At 37.5% G+C, this 16230-nt stretch overlaps 1 protein-coding gene across 2 annotated transcripts in view; it reads left to right on the top strand.

Annotated features, from left to right (window-relative positions):
- HSD17B4 (hydroxysteroid 17-beta dehydrogenase 4) overlaps window positions 1-16230 on the top strand; it is a 64083-nt gene that overhangs the window by 1612 nt on the left and 46241 nt on the right. Inside the window, exons 1-11 of one of the 2 annotated variants that reach the window (XM_061468699.1) lie at window positions 780-913; window positions 1196-1249; window positions 6098-6205; window positions 6738-6797; window positions 7805-7826; window positions 7938-7984; window positions 8752-8836; window positions 10542-10729; window positions 12732-12823; window positions 13406-13430; window positions 14989-15117. In XM_061468699.1, the coding sequence (XP_061324683.1) occupies window positions 886-913; window positions 1196-1249; window positions 6098-6205; window positions 6738-6797; window positions 7805-7826; window positions 7938-7984; window positions 8752-8836; window positions 10542-10729; window positions 12732-12823; window positions 13406-13430; window positions 14989-15117 (838 nt within the window). In that variant the 5' untranslated portion in view covers window positions 780-885. Of the gene's footprint in view, window positions 1-779; window positions 914-1195; window positions 1250-6097; window positions 6206-6737; window positions 6798-7804; window positions 7827-7937; window positions 7985-8751; window positions 8837-10541; window positions 10730-12731; window positions 12824-13405; window positions 13431-14988; window positions 15118-16230 lie in introns of those variants that run through there. The other variant, XM_061468698.1, reaches the window with a different exon arrangement.

Genomic DNA, 16230 nt, shown 5'->3' with positions numbered 1-16230 from the left:
GTAGCGTTGCTGCTGCAAGCTAATTCTTATTTTAAGATTCATTTCGGTTCTTAAGCATTCATTCCTTGCTTGCTAATTGAGAATACCAGCATATATAACGTCGTCTGGGTTTTGTGCACTTCTCAGTTGTGTAGCTTTACAAAACAAAAAAAATTTCTTGGACTTAGTTAACATCAGGCAGTGGCTGCACCTCATGTGGTACATTCCATTGCAGAAACTCTTTGGAGTCTTAAGGAAAATTCCGGTTTGTTGGTGTGAGATTAGTGTGTTTCAATGCAAGCTATATAGTTCTGATTTTTTCCCCCCAGTTTTTCTTTTAAGAGCTAGCAGTGAATGTTTTGGTGAAAGCCAAAGAGATACTGTTGCACTTGGAGAAACTTTTTTCTGACCAGTCATGTTTTGATCAATCAAATCTCAGTTTCTTTTGGAATGAAAAAATTATTGATTTCAATAACTTTTGAATGATACAGTGGAAGATTATTTCTCATAACAAATAACTAATATATAACACGCCTAGAATCTAAGCCGGAGTAGAGGTGCACAAGTCTTGCTTTTGAATGTGGGGCAAAAATGAGAGTCTTCTGTTAGGATAGGTAAACTGTGGGTACATCTGATTAACTGTGGTATTAAGTGGTTCCTTTATATCTGAATAATTGGAGGAGTTTTGTCAGTACATCTTCACTGGCAGTTAAATTTTGTTCACTTTCTTCTTCAAATCTTGAAGACAAACTTTAACCAGGGATGTATCTTATTAACTTAGAATGTAATTAATTAACTTGAAACATCCCCTGCTTCTTCAAGGTTACATCAAGACATTAAATTTTCTGCCTTACAAATGTATTTTTCTATCACAACCACAAAGTCAGCAGCAGACAGCTTTCTCTGATGGTTCTGTCCAGTGCAATAACAAAGAGTAAGCACGGGGAATTTTTTTTTCCTTATTCTGGCTGGAGGCTTTTGTACAATTTATCTGTTTTCTTTACTTTCATGTTTTATGTGAAACTTCTAACTCCTGGGGCAATCAGTGTTTTACTTTGAACATTCAATGTTTGTGTTGATTTGGTGCATTTTTCCTCAAGTGGTTCATTTTTGTGTAGTGTTTTCTCTTGAGTTGTGATCCAGGAGACAAATTGACTCTTTTTTTTCTTTTTTTTTTTTTTTTTAACCTTTCTTTTTTTTTCTTATTTTGAACTAGGTTTGGGCAGAGCATATGCTCTGGCTTTTGCAGAAAGAGGAGCTTCAGTAGTTGGTAAGTTTTATTTATGTTAACTAACTTGATCTAGACAATAACCTTTGCCTTTTTGCTTTGCATTCAACAGTCCATGCCCTTTCAGACAGTAACCTTTGTTATGTAATATTTATTTTATCTTTTGCATTTATTTTTGCTTCTAAGCTTTATTTTCTTATGAAACAAGTTGCCCAAGTTTGACCAAGGGCTCATTTTTGCTGGGAAGCCAGTCTGAATCAAACAGTTTCCTGGACTTAACTTTCATCCGTTTATACCAATCTTTACTGTGGGTTGTGTCCAGAGAGTGTGTTATCTTGGGTGAATACTGTTCAGAAACTTTTAATGTCACCATCTAAAATGTATGTTACCTTCTGTTACCTTACTGCAGGAAAGAAGTTACTGAAACGTAGAAAGCACAGAATGTACTGAAAGTACACTGCATTGTTTCTGCAGTGCATTGTGCAGGAGGTCCATCTGGTCTCAATGACAGTGCCAAATAGCTCTCAGTAAAGGATTTCTGATAGTTCCGTAGTCATTTGGTTGAACCTACTTCAGTGAATACTTAGTTGTGCAAAATGCTGTACCACAAGCTAATTTTGAAGGTTAAATTACATTCCTGGGCACTCTGCAGCAGTTAGCATTGCCATTTTTAGACAGGTTGTTAGGAAAAGATTCTTCACCAAGAGCATTGTCAACTGCTGGAACAGACTGCCCAGGAAAGTTGTTGAATAACCTTCCCTGGAGGTGTTTAGAAGACTGTGTATATGTGACACTCTAGGGACGTGGTTTAGTGGTGGACTTGGCAATGGTAGGTTAACAGTTGGACTTGATCTCAAAGGTCTTTTCCAACCTAAACAGTTTGATTATTCTATGATTTGACTGCTATGAATTACTTTGTACAGGTGTGGTTTTTGAGTTCAAAGTTACACGTTCAAACAAATAGTGAACGAGAACCTACTTGATTTTTAGTAGCTTTCTAAGAAAAATCTCAATCTCAGTGTACAAAATTTCATAAGAATTGTAGGCTTTTACTTTATTGATTAAATATGAAAGTCTCTGTGGAGAAAAAGACACTGCTGGTTGCCACCTTGATGCCTTATTTACCAGGAAATGAATACTTTGTCTGAGTTCTTGTTTAACAAAAATTAGGTACTATAGCAGCCCAAATGTTTAATTTTATGGACTCTCTATAGCTAGTGGTATTCTGACTTTCTAGAATGATCTGAAAGAAAATATATGGGGTGATCAGAGCTAGTACTTATTTATCTCGTGGCCTCATTGCACAATAGTTAAATCGGTAAATTAAGAATTGACTGTTGGTAAGGGAAACTTCTTGTTTCCCTTTGGAAATTGCACTTCACCTCTTCTTGTAGTGCTTTGCAGTTACCTCTATGTGCCTGTATTTATTATTCTTGTTCTCTTATGGTTATGACTTCAAACTGTTGAGAAGTTACTTCTTGTCCTGGGTTCAGCAGTAGCAGTCATTTTTCTCCTTGGTACCTGGTGCAGTGCAGTGTTTTGACTTTCGGCTCGGGAACAGAGCTGATAACAAGGATGTTTTGGTTTGGCCAAGGACTTTGTGAGCCTCATGCTCCCCTAGGGAGGAGGGGAAGCCGGGAGGAAGCAGAGACAGGACACCTGACCCAAGCTAGCCAAAGAGGTATCCATACCACAGCATGTCATGCCCAGGAGGTAACGGAGAGTTACTTGGAAAGGCTAGGGGACTGGGGGGTTGGAGGAGGTATTGGTTCGTGCTTGGTCGGGCTGCGGGGCCGAGTTATTGGTTGGCTGGTGCTGAGGTGTTGTATTCTCTTCGCTTGTTATTTCCTTTATCATTGTTATTATTGGTGGTAGCAGTAGTGATTTGTGTTATACCTTAGTTACTAAACTGTTCTTCTCAACCTGTGGGAGTTGCATTCTTTTGATTCTCCTCTATGTCCTTCCGGGAGTAGGGGGAGGAAAAGAAGGGGGGGGGGGGTGGGGTGGGCGGAGTGAGTGAACAAGTCGCCTGACTGGGTTTAAACCACGACACTTGTGTAAAGATGATTTTTTTTTTTTTTTTTTTTAACTCAAGCAGATATAAGACTCGCATCTTATCTCTTAAAAACAAGCTCCCTTTTTTAAGTTACGGAATTTAAAGGTACATTGTAAGAACAGTGATGAAATACTGTAGCTGAAATTGGGACCAGTGCGTCCCAACAAGGGAGCTTTCTCTGTCTGGTTCCACATCTCTGTGTGCAGCCTTTTGTTGAATGAATTGCTGTGGGTGTGGTTAGACTCACCTTTTCTTGTCACCCAAAGGCTGCCTGCTACCACTGTTGTTTTTGTTTTTTTTTTTTGTCATGCTTTGGCTCTTTCATGCCTTTTATCAGAAAAAGCTGGAAGGAGGAGGAAGGGAATGCTTTGGTTTTGTATTGCAACCTGTATTATGTCCAGACCTCACTGTTTTTTTTTTTTTATTTTTTTATTTTTTCAGTCTGCCTGAAGGCTCTTCTGTGTTGCTGTTTTAGATTAGCTTGGAGGCATACTTTTGAAGCATCTCTCCTGATTTGCATCTGTATTTTTGTGTTGTGGGATGGTATTGATGTGCGTATTCCTTAGAAAACCGAACTGGAAGAGACAGTTTAGCAGTGCACCGAGATTGTTCACAGTTTGTGTCTGGCACCAGGCAAGGGCATGAAATGAGGTGGTTTATAAAAACAAACCAAAAAAAACAAAACCAAACCCAACTGTGTACTGTAAATATTAGGTCCTCAGCACCAACTGTTTCACTCTACAGGTTTGCTTCTGCTATGCTGTGCTGCTTGTTAGTAATGCACTTATAGACTTAGAGAAATTCTTGTCTATGGTTCAGACTATAACTGTGCTCTACCACAACTGCTGCAGTCTCTCGCTCTTTTTTACTGGATGTTTTCAGCGGGAAATTACATAATGTAAATCTTGATCTTAAAATAATGTCATTTTTATGTTGTTTTGTTTGTTTTTCTTTGTTTTAATTATTCTTGTAGCGTTATTTTATATTTTTCAAAGCCTGGAATGGCTGTGTTCATTCTTGCATACTCACTTTGGCTTCAACTCTGTTAGTGCTTGCACTCAGCCTAAGGTGCCTGGCTTATTTTCCCAAATACTTAATTAAGCTTTTTTCAGCGAATTACCATTGAAGGATAAAGGTATATAAGCATCTCTTTGGTAGAGAGCTGTAATGGCTTAACAAGACTTCACTGAATGCTTTTTTTAGAAATATTTACCACAAAAATGTCCACTCTTCTTTCACAGGACAGATTAGAAGTCCTGGTGCTCTTCCTGACTTGCTTTTCTTTAATATTGTATTGAACATGTTCGATGTTGCAAACGGAGTAGTCTGCCCATGCCACCTGTTCTAATGCTTCACTACACTTGGAAGTTTTCCTTAGTGCCTCACCTGAATTGTGCTACCTGCATGTTCAAACTGTTAGGTATTAATCTGTTTAGCTTGGAGATTTTGCCTTCTTTCTTTTTTGCATCAGTCTGTTAATGTGCTTGAGCGTATCATCATATTCTGTCTTAATTTTTCCTGCTTCAGGCTAGGTGGTTCTTGATTTTGTTTTGTTGCTGTCTCCCCACACCTTCTGCATTCTTTACATGGGTCACTTCTGGGCTTTGGCATTTTCATTTACTGATACGGATTTTCTGCAGTTTTTCTACATTTCTCTTGCAGTGCTCCACGTGAAGTTGAATACAGGATTTCAGATGAGACTTTTTGGTTTAAGTAATACAGAACAGTTTTTTTCATGTGTCCTGCAAGTTATGTTCCTCTTAACATGGACAGTAAAAAGAAAAAAAAACGGCAACCCCCCCCCCCCAAAAAACCAACAGGGAAAAAAAAGGGGCGGGGGGGGAGAAAGGGGGCATGATATGAATTTATTTCCTTTTGTGATGATACAGAAGACTTACAGTTGCTGTTTACCGTTAGGACCAGCAAGAATGTCTCATACATTTCTGAGGATTTTGCTGTTGCTGGCTTCTTAAAGACTTAAAGGAAGGTAAAAAGCTGGAGCTGACTAGAGCAAAAGACTGTTTAGCAAAATACCAGTATCATATATAAACCCACAGTCAATTATATTTTTCTTACAACTTCATTTTACACCCATTTAAACATACTTCTTAGAATTTTTTTAAAATTCTTGGTCTAAATGTAATGTGTGCATGGATTTTTGAGGAATTTTTTTTTCCCTTGTGGATTCTATGAAACTGGGGGGCAAGCAAATACAGCACTGCAGCAAAGTGAATCAGTCCTGTGCAGCTACCGTTAATGATGCATGTCCCAGTACAGAGAGCAGCCTGGGAGCAATGCAGCTGTGTCAGGTGGCCTTACCCCACAGGAGCAGGATCTGAAGCAAGATCTTTTCGCTTTGTTCAGACCACTCAATCTATTCTTTAGTGAAGTTTACTAGTAACATTTTAACTAAGCTGTTGAACAGGAACAAAGTCTTCTCAGTCTTCTTTAAGGTTCATGAAGTAGCTATAGCAGTTTGACAGGAGACCAGTGATTGATGTGTAATCTTGATCTTAATCTTAATCTCTGAACTAGAGTAACACAATTAGAGAGGTAGCTGGGGCAGGGCAAGCAAGTTGATTGCATGGTGGAGAGAGCAAAAATAAAGACATGTTTCCCATGGTGCTTTTAGAAACTGATACTGTGTGTTGTCATACTAAATAAAAATAAAGCAACCCACTGTTTTTTTAATAATCACATGCAATTCTCAGTATGAGCCACATGTAGCAGGTTTCAGTAATACTCCTTGTAACTTCCAGTGTGATAATGAGGTAAGAAGAGGCCATTAAGTCTGAGTATTAACAATGAAAAATACATTTCTTTGTGATGCACAGTGAATGATCTTGGAGGTGATTTCAGGGGATATGGGAAGAGCTCCTCAGCTGCTGACAAAGTTGTTGATGAAATCAGAGCAAAAGGAGGGAAAGCCGTCCCTAATTATGGTATGTTATTTCCAGACTAGTGTAATGCTTTATCTATAGCAATAGTGGACCTGTTGAATGAATTTTTGATGTTGTTTAATGTAGAACTACTTCCAGCTTGCCAATAGTATATAAATTGAATAAGTTAAATGTGATGTGGAGTAGGGAGACATTGATGCTAAAATCAAGTTAATCAATTACATTTTTAATTAATACTTGTCTAGTAATACCCTTTTATATGCTTTCTTAACATGGACATAATAAGAAATTGTATCTCAGCAGCTGTCAGAGGCAAGATGGGAATGGATGACTCTGACTAGTTTTGCTTCTTGGTTTTTTTTTTTTTTTTGCAATGGCAAACATTGTGTCATTTAGACTTAGTGTGTGGGATATGCTTTAGGCCATATGCAAATAGTGGCTGAATTTGAATTTATTTTATATTGGGGTTGTATCCAGTTTATTTCTCTTAGCTTCCTGGAATTAGTTGTTAATAACCTGGAAGTGCAATGTATCAAGGTAATTTTACTTGAAAAATCATACTTTTTTCTTACAGATTCAGTGGAAGATGGTGAAAAGCTTGTAAAGACAGCACTTGAGGCATTTGGGAGGATAGGTACAATTGCTTAATTCTTGTTGTAACTTGTTTGCAGGTGCAGAGCCATTATAAACAGTGCAATTCACAAGTATATGAAGTACAGTGTGATAATGGGAACTCACCAATCCTTGATGCCCTTAGTGAAACCTAAATCAGGGGTTTTCCACTTTTAATCTGCATGGGCAACTTTACTGCCTTTCTCCTAGTTTTTAGCAGAAGTTTAAAGCTCAATATATGATTGTTGTTTTCCTGCCCTTCAGCATTTTATACTTAAGTAATGGTAAACGTTTTAAGTCTTAATATATAGAATTCATCAATTATTATAGCAGCTTCATAAAATTAGGATAAATAATGTTGGTGAAGAGTCAGAGATGCTCTGTTACGTTTTTGAAGCTCTTTTGCATATGTGAAGATTAAAATGCCTTAATAAAAATAAAAAAAAACCCTTGAGGTATTTTGTCTAACAAGGAATGTTCCTCTTTACCATATGATTGCCACTCCTTAATTGTGAAGTATATGTGATTTTAACTCGGTGTTAAATGGTTAAAAGTACACATGATCAAAGCTTAAATATTTGACAAAAAATTATGATCCAGGTTACTTTAGTGGCTTGGTGACTCTGTGGTTCTGCCAGTTATCATTTGGGTTTACTGCAGCAAAGATGGTAACACAAACTGCATAATCAAGAGCACTCTGGAATTCAAGGTGCACAGCTGTGCAGGATGGCTGCATCCTGGAAGTATTGTGTTCCTAGGTAGCCAGCATTTCTCAGCTATACTTCCCGTCAAGCTTTCATCCACTGGGAGGATGAGACTTTCCTGCACTGAAGTACTTTGTCTTGTCCAATGGTAGAGTTCCATTGTTAGGTACAAGGAACTATAGAATAGTAATATGATGTATGTGTGCAATGGTTTTGACACTATGTGTGTTTAGAAGTGGGAGAAAAAGAAACAAGCATGTGTTTTATCAGTGTGTTCACTTAGTTTCTGGGTTTTTTTCTTCTTTTTTTCTTTTTCTTTTTTCAGATATTGTTATAAACAATGCTGGGTGAGTAAACTTAAAGACTTTTTCCTGTTTGATTGTGGGCTGCCAACTTTTGTGTAAACATCTGTTCATCTTTTTGTTTGTTTGTTTTGTTCTCCTAATGATGCATTTTAGGATCCTAAGAGACCGTTCCTTTGTTCGAATAAGTGATGAAGATTGGGGTGAGTTGATAAACTTTGAAATGCACTTTCTGTATGAAAGGTAAAAGGTACATCCCTCCCATTGATGTAAGGAACAAGAGAAGGTGGGGAAGGCTCTTTATGACAGTTTAGAGAATTATCTTTTGCCCTGACAGTTTAGTGGTAGGCTGCTTGTGTTCAGCGTGCAAACCAGATCTGTACTGGAATGCATGGTAGGTGTATGTAGTTCCAAAGGGGAAGAAAGGCTGTAGCTGCCACTCCTTGTTGCTGAGTGGAATGCAAAAAAGAGCCATCTGACTCACACACAATAGTGTTTGTGAGCAGAACACATTCTTAGTGACTGCCTGAATACTAACAGGCTTAAAACCCCCAAAACTAGTTAACAGAGAAAAAAGTAAGCTGATATGCCAAGGGACAGAAGAACAGGGGGAACTTCCAGTGAGATGGTAGGTAGTTATAAGCCTGTTGAACAGACTTCTGCAAAGATGGTCTACCTTTTGTAGTCCTTGTTTGACTGTGCTTAAGTGCAGGAATTATGAATGCATGTGAATTCTATACGCAAGAGTCCAAAAGGAAGAAGAAGCAATCAGTGTATTTCAGGCAAGCACTTCAAAATGATCTATAAAAATGAAGGGGGGGAAAAAAAAAAGCCCACCCACCCCTTTTTTAGTAACAGTTTGAGACACTCAAGAGAGTGCGGTTTTTGTCATGAAGAAAAAACAAATGGTATATTTCAAGTTGGGAGGCAAATTCCTGGAATTATTAAACTGATATGAATTTGTTCCTAGATATAATTCACAGAATTCATTTGAGAGGATCTTTCCTGGTCACCCGAGCTGCATGGAATCATATGAAAAATCAGAAATTTGGCAGGTAAAAAATTGGTTTTGGTTGGTTGATTGGGTTTTTTTTACTTTTTCAGTAAAACAGACTGATGCATGCCCTCTCACTGAAGGAGGAGTTTTGTGTCCTTTACTTTCACTGTTGCTGGGGTGAAACAGTCCAAATGTGTAAGCCTTATCCTTTCAGTATTGCTCCCCTTTCTGCTTTCCAAGCCAAATGTTTAAAAGCTTTTTCCATGTAGATGCAAATATCCCAGAGAGGAGCACTGGGGTTGTAGAATACTATTTCTTCTCATGAGGAGTGTTTAGAAATGTTTACAGTGTATATTATTGCAATGTATGTTATTGTAATACACATACACTAATGTATGCTGCTGTAAGTCTGAGGAATTTGTGGCCTTCTTGTTTTTATTCAAATGACAAGTACGTGTGTTTGCTTGTGAGTCTTGGGGTTTTATTTTTTTTTTCCTGCCTTTGTACAAATGTACTTAGACTAAGAACACTCCTACTTTTATTTTGGTTATGTGTTACTGTTAACTGAAAAAAGTGCACTGAATTCAGACCTTTAAGTTTTTTCACTTTTTGCTGGTTTTCCTTGTTAAACCACTGACATGATTATATTAATCTTAAGAACCATACCCACATGTTGAAAGCTATATGAACTTTGTGATTCTGTGGCCAAACTGACATTCATTCTCATCCAGGGAACTGAACTGTAAGGACAGGTGAAGAGATCAGCAGGCGGAATACATGGTTCAAGTCTAGGAGTTGCATCCATTTAGGAAATGGCTTCTTTTTTGTATTTGCTCAGATGAATGGTTGCAAGTTCTTCTGCAGTTTATGTATAAGTGTGTGCCATCTACAGAATGTTTGCTTTGCATAGAGTTTGTAACTTTTTCATCTTAATCATACTGAGCTTGTAGCACATCTCTTTAGTTTAAAAACATTGGATTTTTGACAGTAAGACAAATAAGAATAAAAATTAAATAGATTTTTATCCCAGCTATACAGTGTTTTTATAGTAAAATGGACCAGATTCTGATAGGCCTTCTCTTAAAAAGGTGTAGACGCTTTTCTTTTGAATTCTAATTTATGAGAAGACAAGCAGTACGTTTTCTTGCCTCAAACCAGCTATGAACTGCAGTAGTTTTAGAGCTTCTTTGTCAGGAGTTCATCTCCACAGCAATAACATTAGGGGACAGCAAATGGCAAGACTTTGCTATCTGCTTCCTTCATGTGTTTAACACACATCAGGATTCTTTGAATGTGAATTCTGTAAGTATGTGTCTTCACATATTACCAGGTAGATATTAAGCTGAAGTAATTTTCAGTAAAATAAATTCTTCTAACTGCTCAAGCCAATTGATAGTTATAAGAATAATGCCACTTGAAGTGCAGTTAGAACATGAAAAGGAAATACTTTTCTCTGTGCTATACGCACTTGTCACAGAATGCCTGTTCTTGTTTTGCACTATAACGCAAACAGGCTCATGACTTTGTCAGTTTTCTGCTATTGTGATAATGCTTTCAGGATTTGTCAGATGTTTGCTATCAGTCAAACATAAAAAAGGCATCTGTTTGTTAGCGAAGTCAGTATGTAATGTTTTCTTATTTGCACAGTTTTGTTTTGTGAAATGTGGAGAATATGACGCCAAAGCTGTTGCGTAGAATTGAAAAACTTGGATAAATAATAGCACTTTTCTTCCTCTCCCTGTCCTCCCCTTTCCTTCCCTAAGAATCATTATGACTTCCTCAGCTGCTGGAATATATGGAAACTTTGGTCAGGCAAACTACAGTGCTGCAAAACTTGGCCTTTTGGGTCTTTCAAACACAATTGCAATTGAAGGTCGGAAGTATAACATCCACAGCAACACAATTGCTCCTACTGCTGGATCCAGACTGACCCAGACTGTCATGCCACAAGGTGAATCATTTAAGGTCTACATGTACTGATATTTTTCAGTGAATTGAAGCACAGCTAACTTTCCTGTCTCTTAGATAGTGCAAATCCTTTACATTTCATGCACTGTTAATTTGTGATATCTACTGTCTTTTTGTCTTTGAATTGTCAGCTTACATTGTCTAAGGAATTCTTACTTTGTTCCACAAGGTAAGAAGCAGTTTTTCACAAAAACTGTTTCATGTGGTAAGGTTCTTTAATCCTCCTGTTGTAGTGGCAAGACTTCTTTGTTTCATCAGATGTGGAATTGGGTATGTGCATAAGGTCTCTACAGTTGTTATACTATTGTCTAATTGCAAAATACTATTTTTTTGCACAACATTTTACGTGTGTACTTCTTTGTTACATGATCAGAAGGAAATGACAGTAAACTGAGTTTCCTAATATGTTTTACTTTTATTGCACATTTACTAATCTTTGAATGTTTTAACAGGGCACTGCACTGGGAAGTCAGTATAAAGAACTTATCAGGAGACAGCTTTGTATAAAGTGTAAATGTAGGATAAATATAATTACTTTGGCAAATGACAAGAAGAAACAAAAAGGATTTGGAAATAAAAATCTGTAAAAGCAAATTGCTCTCAGGAAGTCTTCTAGGGAGAAATTCTTTACTGTGAGAATGGTGAAGCAGTGAAACAGGCTGGCCAAGGAATCTGTGAATGCTCCATCCCTGGCAGTTTTCAGAACCAGGTTGGACAGGGCCTTGAGCAACCTAGTCTAGTGAAAAGTGCTTCTGCCCATGGCAGGGGGGTTGGAACTGGATGATCTTAAGGTCCTTTCCAGCCCAAACCATTCTATGATTCCGTGATCTGCCTGTTTCATTTCCTTCTTGCTCTTCTTTTTTCCTAGTGATAGGCAGATTTCAAAGCCAGGGGAATCATCAATTTTATCAGATTGATATACAAGATATTGAAAAGTAATACATTTTGTATGGTTGTGCATGGATTGAATGCACAGTTTGACTAATTGAGTTCTGTTTAAAGTATCCTGTTTTAAATCTAAAAAATCCAAGTGATCAGGAAATCTGGTACCTCTGTAGGTTGTAGATTTCAGGGATTTATTGTGCTTACTTAGAGAAGGGTCAAATACATTAAGCTTGTAGCCATGAGTTCCTGAAGCATGGTGTGGAGTTCAGATGGAATTTCCTGGAATAGTTGGGATTTCTTGGAGATACTTACTAGAGTGATTGCAACTACTTCCTAATTTTCTTTCTTAGTAATTTTAAGAAGAGTGAGATCCTTTGGTCTCCCTGTAAGATAGTTACAGCACTGATAATTTCTTTCTTACCTCCCTCCCTCCAATTCTTTTGATTCTCTCCCCCATCCCTCCAGGAGTGGGGAGGAAGAAGGAGGTTTGTGAGCAAGTGGCTGTGTGGTTCTGAGTTACTGCTTCAAGAAAACTCTTGTACCAGATGACAAAATACGACTTATAATATACCATTTGTATTTTGTTGGTATATAAATTTTGCAGGGCTGATAGTTCCCAATATCACATCTGGAAATATCAGTGTTTTAAAATGAGGTGTTTCTCAAATACTCAGCAACTTCAATTCTTTTCATATTGTCTTGTCTTTATAACTGACTAGCAAACGAAAAGCGAAATTGTTCAAGTATGTCTCCGTCAGGATTATGTCTAGCTGGCTTGTACTTGTTTCAGGCTGCCTGTAAGATGCAAGTTTAGGAAGGTACCTGCTTTTCAGTCTGCACATTTCGGTGTCTCCATCATTTAGACAGTCTTTCATCTGTCTGGCTGAGAGCCAGTGCCGTTGGGTTTGGAGGCATGCACGTGTCTTGTGAGTTGTATGCATTTAATGAATCTTCAAATGCTTAATTTGTCTTTTCATGGCAGAAAACTGTTGGTTAAATTCTTCCTGGCTCTGCTGTTCATCAGAAGGTGTTAGAGTAAGACTAATTTGGTGAAATAATATAGTATTTTTATTTTGATTCTTCCCTCCAATTTGCTCTAGATCTTGTTGATGCTTTCAAACCAGAGTATGTTGCTCCCTTAGTTATTTGGCTTTGCCACGAGAGCTGTGCAGAGAATGGAAGTCTGTTTGAGGTAATTTTTTTCCCTTACTTCCGCCTCTTTCCCTCCCTTACTCCAAAATCAGTAATTTGCTTTAGCCTGTCCAGTTTTAACCTTTTTTCTGAAACTGAATTGTCAAGTGAGGTCCTACATATACTCAGCATAGACAGAAGAAATACTGACCCTCTTGCGCTATATGTGACATCAGGCAGTAAGAACCTTGTAAAATTCTGGTGTGTGCTGAAAATACAACTGATTTGATTGTTAGAATTCTTATTGTACCTTTATAAGTTTGAAAACATACCAAAGCAAGTACTTTGAAAGAAGTTCTTGTTTTCTAAATCATTCAAACGCAGACAGCAACTTGCAGAAAGGATGAATGACTTAGTTATGGAATACATTGTAAGTATTGTCAAACTTCTAGCTTAAAAATTGGATGAAAGCAGTTATCTTTGAGTTTTATGTTGCTCAGATTCCAGTGCTTAACAAAACTGTTCAAGACAGCCAGCAGTAGTTCAGAAATTTCTATTGTGCTGAAGTTTTGTTTGTCTGCATTATCAAAGCTTCAATTTGTGACATGTGGTAAGCTGATGGTTTTCTTTTTTTTCTTGGCAGGTGGGAGCTGGATGGATTGGAAAATGTAAGTACTTTGTGTTGCAGGACGGATTTTTGTCTTTTGAATTGACAACAAAAGTGTGCAAATCTTTTCAGTTAACCTCTGCTCAAGAAATTTTTATATCAAGAGACATGATTAGCAAAAGCCTAGGGTTCTGAGGAGACTGCTTTTAAGTAAAAGTCACAAATTTCACTAAGCATGGGGGAAAACTGGTAAACTAGGTATGTGCTTTGTTATGTCTTTGAGCTAACTAATAGTAACTAAGTAACCTTAGCTCTTGGATGCCAAATAATTGAAATCAAGAAGAATAATTTTTGATAACTTCAGTTTTTCATGGTATGAAAGTAGCAGATGCTGGTAAACAGACTGCTTTTTAGTTGCTTTCCACCTTTGTACTTCTATAAAAATACTAGCAATATGCATTGATGTATTGAAGCAGTTAGCCTTCTTAATAACCAGTAGGTATGCTAGCTAAGTATTTGTGTTAGGTGACACCAGTAACTAGCTTAAAAATGAATAAAAAGAAAACTCGAAGATAATCCTGAAAGAAACTGGATTCAGTGTGTGAAGTGTCTTAACTTCTAAATATATTGAAACTAATGCCAGCGTTATTTTCCTGAACTGTTCAACGACTTTTCAGCCTAGGTGAATAGCACTAATGGGTTGGAAGTAGGACCTTTAATTGAAGAAATAGTTCCCTCTTCTGCCAAAATATTTTTTTTTTTTTTTTTTCCCCCACTTCATAAAGGTTTTGTACATTTCTAACTAACTGTAAGTGTTCTGGGGGCACTGAGGTTGCTTTTCACAAGTAGCCCATTAGACAGACTAAACAAATAGGGGCAGCAGCATAAAACCTTGAAGCCCTTCACGAGAAGTTGAGTTTTAATACAGCTGAAAATCTGTGTCTTCTCCTCTCTAGCTAAAATGAAGTACCACTTTTCGTCATTATAATGGCTACTGTTGAAGTCTTAAAAATGAGGTAGCAGTATGTCCTTATTCATTGTCTATTGCTAATTAAGAGCAAAACCAACATGACAGATTAAGGATTAATTGCAATCCAGGAAGTCTGTATCCTTCCAGGACTGATTTCACTTCACATTAGCCTTACCAGCTTCTCTCAAGTTGGGGTATTGAATTACAACGTCGGGGACCATTTGGAGATGCTGGCTACTAGTATTAACGTTCTTTTGTAGGTAACAAGTAGTTTTCAGATTTTCCCTGTCATTTTCCAAGGCTTTCATAAGTTTCCTAAGCATTAGTAGCCAGAATCATGTCAGAAGAGAATGTCTGTAGCTACAGCTTTTCACTAGGCAGAATTAAAAAATTATGTAATATTTTCAGAGAGCAATTAGTCTGTCATCTTGTTAATGAAATACAAACCCTGGGCTATTCCTTTACTAAATGTCAGTTTAGCAGTGAGACTTTTAGTCCAGCTTGAAATTTTACTGGTGAATTAAATTGGGGTACTTATAACCTTTCCTTTCTTACACTGTCTTGAAGGTAGTGACCTAGATGAAAATGATCTAAAGAAACTAAAAGTTTCTTTCTTTGTTACTTGAACCTGGCTCATGTTTCCCATTAGTGCGCTGGGAGCGATCCTTGGGTGCTATTGTGAGAGGGAAGAATCAGCCAATGACACCTGAAGCAGTGAGAGATAAATGGGAGAAGGTCTGTGACTTTGATAATGCCAGCAAACCCAGAAGTATCCAAGGTAAATGAGGCTGCAATAATGTAGTTTGGGCAATCAAAGCTTGGGAGAGAATGCTTTCTTGTCAGGCATTTGCTGAAACTTTACAAGTCTGCAGAACCAGTGAATTCTTTTGTAAACATGTAGCATTAAGCATATACTGTTTCAGCATGGTCAAGTCCTGTTAATAAGCCTTTTGCATAGAATTAAGTATTAATTCTGTGTAGAATTAAGAGTTTTATCTTCTTATGACTTTCTAGGGAAGTGACAACGCTCACTTTATGTATCACAGCCAGGCTAATGGTACTGTTTATTTTGATTGCAACTACATACAGATAATAGCAGTGTAGTAGAGAGATTGTGTTTTCCTTTCAGTCCTGGAATCTTGTTTTTTCATAAACATTTCCATACCAAAAAGCTCTCTGGTTAAGTCTTGTAAAGTCGCACAGCAGAGAAGTTCTTCCTTACTGCCATATGTTCCTGGGTGACATGACCCCCTTGGCTGGTGACCAAGATGGCTGTCTTCTCCAATGCTTTGTTTACTTTCTTTGTTCCTTCACAATATATAATTTCCAAAATTACTTTGATCTTGACTGCTGCCATACTTGCTTCTCTTTCATCTTCTAAGCTTTCTCACTGTTGTCTTACATCTCTGTTTTGATCCATAGCTGTCATAGGTCATAGATGAACCATACATTTCCCGATTGCTTTCCGAGAGTTCTCAAGATGTTACCTTTAGTTTGTTAGTGTGAGTTACATTTGCTTAGTAACATTGACGGATATTTTGTAATTATGCATGTTGTTAATTAAGTCAAAGATTGAGAATTTGTCAAATTAGGAAATGCCAACATTGTGGAGGACAGTAAGAGGCATCCTTACGCACAGTGCCAGCTGAATTTCAAAAATACTTAGAAACACACTAGATGTTTAAGCTGTTGGTTCTGAAATCCATTAGGGGTACATTTTAGATGCCTAAACCAAATCCAGAATAGGAGACGCTTTGTCCTGTTCTTCAGATCTTGGTAGAAAAATGTAACCAGCCATGCAGTAGTTCTGTATCTCCTAACTTACTGTTTTCACTGGTCTTTGGCTTACAAATATCCTATTTCTAGATGTATGTCAGTTGATAACAGTGTT

This window comes from Pezoporus flaviventris, unplaced genomic scaffold (assembly GCF_033815535.1).
Source record: "Pezoporus flaviventris isolate CSIRO_AGI_PZ_B2104156 unplaced genomic scaffold, CSIRO_AGI_Pfla_v1 ptg000050l, whole genome shotgun sequence".
In the NCBI taxonomy this organism is placed as follows: Eukaryota; Metazoa; Chordata; class Aves; order Psittaciformes; family Psittacidae; genus Pezoporus; species Pezoporus flaviventris.
The sequence above is the reverse complement of the archived record's forward strand: the minus strand, read 5'-3'. Positions and strand labels throughout refer to the sequence as shown.